This window comes from Sapajus apella, unplaced genomic scaffold, assembly GCF_009761245.1.
Source record: "Sapajus apella isolate SASKATOON/1434 unplaced genomic scaffold, GSC_monkey_1.0 scaffold1446, whole genome shotgun sequence".
Taxonomy (NCBI): Eukaryota; Metazoa; Chordata; class Mammalia; order Primates; family Cebidae; genus Sapajus; species Sapajus apella.
Window position 1 is genome coordinate 9,765 of NW_022438372.1, and position 5,586 is coordinate 15,350.

Sequence of the window (5,586 nt, forward strand, 5' to 3'; positions counted from 1 at the left end):
GGGATTTGAAGAAGAGCAGCTCCCACCCCGACTCCTCCTGCGCTGCTGTGCCTGGGCTCAGGTTCAGATGCCTGGTGCTGAGCTGGGCCAGACCAAGTGGGTGGTAGGCACAGGGCAGTGCCTGCAGATGAGGGCCAGCAGCTGGGGCAGCCCCCCAGAGTCCCAGGGCAAGTCAGTGGCTGTACAGGTTAGTAAGGAGGTAGGAGTGTCGAGGCTGAGGGTGTTTCTGTCCCCATGAGAGGCTGCAGCTGGTGCAGGCCATCTGGGCACACTGGCACCTTAGAGCTGCAGGAGGGACTTAGCCTCCTGTGGGACAGGTGGCATCTCGTGAGTGGAGTCCCAGCCCCTGAACCTCAGTGGGAATCAGGAGGTGGCAACACCTGCGTGCTGTCCTGGAGACCCCTTGTAAAGACCCCATCATGCCCTTGTAAAGGGCCCGCCACACCCTCGTAGAGACCCCGCCGTGCCCTCGTAGAGACCCTGCCACGCCCTCCTAGAGACCCCACCACGGCCTCCTAAAGACCCCATCATGCTCTCATTAAAACCCTTGAGCGGGAGGAACAGGTGAAGCTGCCTGCTGGCCAGCCTCATCCCAGCCCCACAACCTTCTCAGCTACTCTGAGGCCAAGAGCAGCCAGTGGCAGCCCCTTGATTCTGAAGGTTTAGCCAGGGCTCAGAAGAGCCCGATAGGAGCCAGGCGTGGTGGCTCCACCTGTAACCTCAGCCCCTCAGAGCCTTCGGAAAACCAGACACAAAAGCTCAGTGGTCACTTACACCACCTCGCTCAGCCAGGGAGTTTGTGCTGTTCATGGCGCAGTTCAAGGCCTGAACACAAATCCTCCCAACCTGCACCGCACCCCAGAGGTATTGAGAAAGGCATCACCCTCCAGGTTCTACAAAGTGGACCCCACTATCCACCTGGCCAGCACTCCCACTCCACCCCCCAGATACCCATGCGGGGCTGGAACAGGTGCCACATGCCTCAAACCCCCTCCCAAGCTCACACCCGCACCTCCATCAGGGGACACCCGGGCCCCAGCATCGAAGCCTGCTTTGCACCCTATCCTGGAGGGCGCAGTGGCTGCTGGTGAGAGAGGGTTGGTGATGGAGCAGGTGGCCCCCACACCCCCGCGTTACCTGGGGCTCCGGGTGGCAGATGCAGGGTGCCCTCCTGTCTTCAGGCCCTGCAGCACAGGCGCCAGGGGTGCACATTAAACAGGTTTGGATCTGAGTATCTGGTAGGCTGGGCTTTGGGGTCACAGGTGTTCAGGGCCTGACTGTCCACATGGCGGCAAAGGCAGGCAGGGAGCTCCACCTTCCTGGAAGCCTTGGTGTGGGTGGGCTGTGTGGCTCTGCTGCTCTCAGCTGGCCTTTTTAGGGGTGCCGGCAAGGCCAGAGGGAGTCCCAGGTCTCGCTGGAGAGCCAGTTGTATGGGTCCCTGGGTGGGGTCCAGCATGGGGAGGGGGCACTGTGCCTTCAGCAGCTGTGCATCCCACAGTGAGGCTGAGGCCTTGAGGTTGCAGACGGGCAGCACCTGCCTTCTTACCCTCCTCATACCAATGCCCGCCACACAGAGGTCAGACCCACTGAATAGGGGCAGCTTGACCACAGGCTGAGGGGAAGGCACAGGCTGGGGTTGCTGGGATGTGGCCAGGATGGTGGAGTCTATGCAGGAGGGGTTGGTCAGGGCACAGACCCCTGCCCGACTCAGGAGTGTACACCTGGGGTCCCATGCAGACCCTCAGGAGGCTCCCAGGCTCTGTAGAGCCTGCGGGGAGCCCAGACTTCCTGAGGCTTGAGGGGCAATCTAGAGGACCCCACACCCAAGGACTGGGTTGCCCTTTTCTCCAGTTTAGCCACAAAGAGGCCTCAAGAGAGAGGCATCGACCACACTTCCCAATGGCTCCAACACGTCTCCAGGCACAGGCCTCACCCCCTAGGAAGGTACCAAGGGGAGAAGGAGGCCCCCAAAAGATCCTCGGAGTGGAAGACACTGCAGGCCAAAGGGAAGGAGCAGCACAGTGGGCCTGGAGGCTGCCAGCATGGAGCCCCCATCTCCAACATCAGTCAGGGCTGGGTGGGGCTGGGAACGAGGGAAGAAAGCTGGACAGAGCCCTGAGCCGAGCGAGCAAGGCTGCACCGCACACCCAGACGCCTGTAGCAGCCCCTTCCTCAGTGCCAATGAGGCACCGAGTCCCACGGGAGGGCAGGGCAGGCCTGGATCACGGAGCGAGAGTCCTGGAGTGGGATCAGCATCCTCCATGGACCCTCTGGGGCTGGCGGCCTGTGGCTCCACCCTCACTGAGTAATCAGGTGGCAAAGCGTACACACGGGGTCTGCCACCAAACCCCCCAGAGGATGGTACCCACCACCCGGGCAGGGGCGGGCAAGGCTCACCTGCCTCCACAGGAGATCGGAGTTGCCGATGTCACAGCTGCCGTCCACGGCCACCTTGATGGCATCCTCTTGCACCTTTGCACACAGCTGGGCCGTGATGGGCGTGGACGGGTGCATGGTGGGGCTGGAGTTGATCTCGATCAGCCAGGGCCTGAAGTCCCTCCCGAGCACGAAGTCAGCCACGTAGAGCTCAAAGTTGTTCTTACGAGGCTCCACGTGTCCTGCGCCACCATCATGATGTGGGTGATGGGCACCTTTATGGACGGGTAGATGACGCTGCCCCACGTGGCGCCGTGGCCCTGGTGCTGCAGGTACTCCTGGAACCTGACGCTGGTCCACATGTTGTGTGCTGGCAGCAGAGGGCTGCGGCCCGCGTCATTCTTCGGGTGCTTCTGGATGGCGTTGTTGCACAAGTGGATGGCGCTGCGTGGGGTGGGGGCGGGGGTCGAGGGGCAGGTCCTCAGTCTCCAGCCCAGGAAGGCGCCCAAGATGGGTCCTCCCAACCGTGCTGCACCCACTCAGCTGGTTCTAGAGAATCTCGTCCCCAAGGACTCCCACGCCCTGCCAGAGGAACCCAGACCGGCTCGGGGGACTCTCCTGGCTCCCCAGCTGACACAGCCCAGGACAACCAACCCTCAGTCCAGTGGGCAGATGCCATGGAATGCACTTGGGGGCAGGGCAGAAGCCTACCAGCCCAGGGCCCCCAACTAGGTGCTGCTGGCAAGTAAGAGCCTCCCTGCACCTCAGTTTCCCCACTGCATGTGGCCAGAGGGATGCTGGTGACACAGGGTGAGAAACAGTCACCTACCTAAAATTGTCAGTAATTTAGCTATACTCTTGCCCTATTTCTAAACAGGATTTAAAACTACTAACATGGTTTAGGAGATTGCACTATGCTGTATGTATGTCAAAAGCATTTTCACTTCCATTGTAGGTGTGTTGGGCCAGGAATTTTCCACCTTGTTCGTTGGTGGGGGGAGATGAGACCGCCCATGACTGTATGTTAAAGTTCTATTTCCACTGAATGAAAAGAAAGAAGAGGCAGGCACGTAGAAGAGTGTTTTAGCAAAAATAGCTCATCAGGGATCAGACCTGCAGGGCTAACATTTAACCCGTTTCTTTAATTTTTGTCAGTATGCATCTGACCCAATGTCAGGGACTCTCCCATCACTCGGATGCATGTTTATGTCTCAGATGATGGAGAAGTGGCTCAGAGAGGCCCTGAGATTGGCCAGGCACATGGCACACGGCACACGGCTCTCGGCTGGAGGCCTAGGGACAGGGGCTGGAAGGGGCCCTGGCTTCCCACTGCGCAGGAGCTGCTTTTGCGCTGGTGAGTTCCTGGACCCCCTCCAGGCACACTTGACCAGAGACAGCGGGCAGGTGAGAGTCAAGGCCCCAGGCCAGCTCCTCCCAGGCCCTCTTCTGGGTGTGACTTCCAGCACAACATCCAGCATGACCGCAGCCCCCAGCCTGGGCCAGAGTTGAACACCCTGCAAGGTCTCTGTTAAGTGACTCTCGGGCCTCCCTGGATTGTCACTCCCTTGTAAAGCAGCCCCTACTCCTGCCCAGCCATCAGGTCCCCCAGCCCCTCACACCAAGCGAGGGTTACACAACAGTCAGAAGGAAGCCTGGCGCAAAGGCTGGCAGACGTCGCCGTGTGGACAGCACGCTCCCGAGGACACCATCAGCTCTTGCCATCCTGTCCATGAGGGACTGGGTGAGGCAGGGGTCTCTCCACCCTGGGCTCACAGATGTCTGAGCCTCCGCCAGGCACCCCACACATCACTTGCCCTGCACTGGGGTGCAGGTGCTGTCCACGCCATTCTGATACCTGCAGGCACAGGCAAAATGGTGCCTTTTAAGATTTTCCAGAGAAGATGCACAGAGCGTGGGGCGTAGGGCACTGGCTTTGAAGGCTGGTGGGCCTAAGCCTGTCCCAGGAGGAGGTCATCAGCCTCCAAAGCCTCAGTTTCCCCACTTGTGCCTCTTGTGGTGGCAGGTGGCAGTGAGGGGGCCCTGCTGGGACCGCTTCTCACTTTGGCTGCTCCACGGGTGAGGACAGCAGCCCATTTCTTGGCCTGAGGTGTCCAGCTCGCCCTCTGCACTGACCTGTCCAGATTGTCCAGGGAGAAGCGCTGTGTTGAGAACTGCAGGTAACTCTCCTTGTAGAAGCAGATGGTCAGGGCGTTCCAGTCCGTGACGAGGAACCACTGCCTGATGTCAAACTTGGTGTTGTAGATGAGCATTGGTGTCTCGATGTACTTCTGGACCACCCACTTGTTGTCCCTGGAAGGAGGGTGCTCTGTAGCCACCAGCTTGAGGATCTCCTCCACACGGTCCATGCACACTATGTCTGCAAGAGGCCACCAGTCAACCCAGCCTGCACGGCCACTGTGCAGCTCCTGAGCCCAGGGGCAGGGCCACAGCCTGGCCTCAAGGCCTGCATTAGCTTTGTTCCAGTGCCAGCAGGCAGCACGGCCCGGGGGTGGGGAAGGCCTAGCACTCACGGATGAGGTGGAAGCCAGTGCCAGTCTTCCCCAAGCTCTCCCCCAACAGAACCAGCCCCCAGGACTCCGAGGGGACACAGATCAGTGAAGGGGCAGGGACAGAGTCATTTTTAAAAGGGAGCCAGCAGGATGGGTGTGGTGGCACACACCTGTAATTCCAGCACTCTGGAAGCCCAAGGTGGGTGGATCATTTGAGGTTGGAAGTTTGAGATCAGCCTGGCCAACGGGTAAAATCCCTCTCTACTAAAAATACAAAAATTATTCTCCTGCCTCAGCCTCCCAAGTAGCTGGGATTACAGTGTGTGTCACCTGATTTTGCCAAAACATGCCCAAAATTAGCTGGATGTGGTGGTGCACGCCTGCATTCCCAGCTACTCGGGAGGCTGAGGCAGGAGAATTGCTTACACCCAGGAGGCAGAGGTTGCCGTGAGCTAAGATTGCACAACTGCAGTCCAGCCTGGGACTCCATCTCGATAAGTAAATAGATAAAAGGGAGTCAGTACACCCTAGGCCACACTCTGGGGTTTGGTGTAAACAGGGAGCAGGGCATTCTAAGGACCTGAGAGCAGCCACCAGGCTGGGTGGTGGGGTCTGCTGAGGGCTGTGAGGGTCAGCACTCGGGGTCTTGGAGTCCTGTGAGGGTAACACTAGGAAGGGCAGGGTGGGGGGCCGCTGGTCC

The 5,586-nt window shown here is 59.6% G+C and overlaps 1 protein-coding gene across 1 annotated transcript; it reads right to left on the bottom strand.

Annotated features, from left to right (window-relative positions):
• Positions 1 to 1,177: 1,177 nt before the first annotated feature.
• On the bottom strand, positions 1,178 to 4,753 carry LOC116546816 (protein monoglycylase TTLL8-like; the record flags this gene model as incomplete). Its single annotated transcript, XM_032272968.1, is given in 4 exon segments — positions 1,178 to 1,612; positions 2,398 to 2,618; positions 2,621 to 2,820; positions 4,510 to 4,753. Coding segments are annotated over 4 exon segments (1,100 nt in total), but the record flags the coding sequence as incomplete, so codon positions are not given.
• Between the last annotated feature and the right edge of the window lie 833 nt (positions 4,754 to 5,586).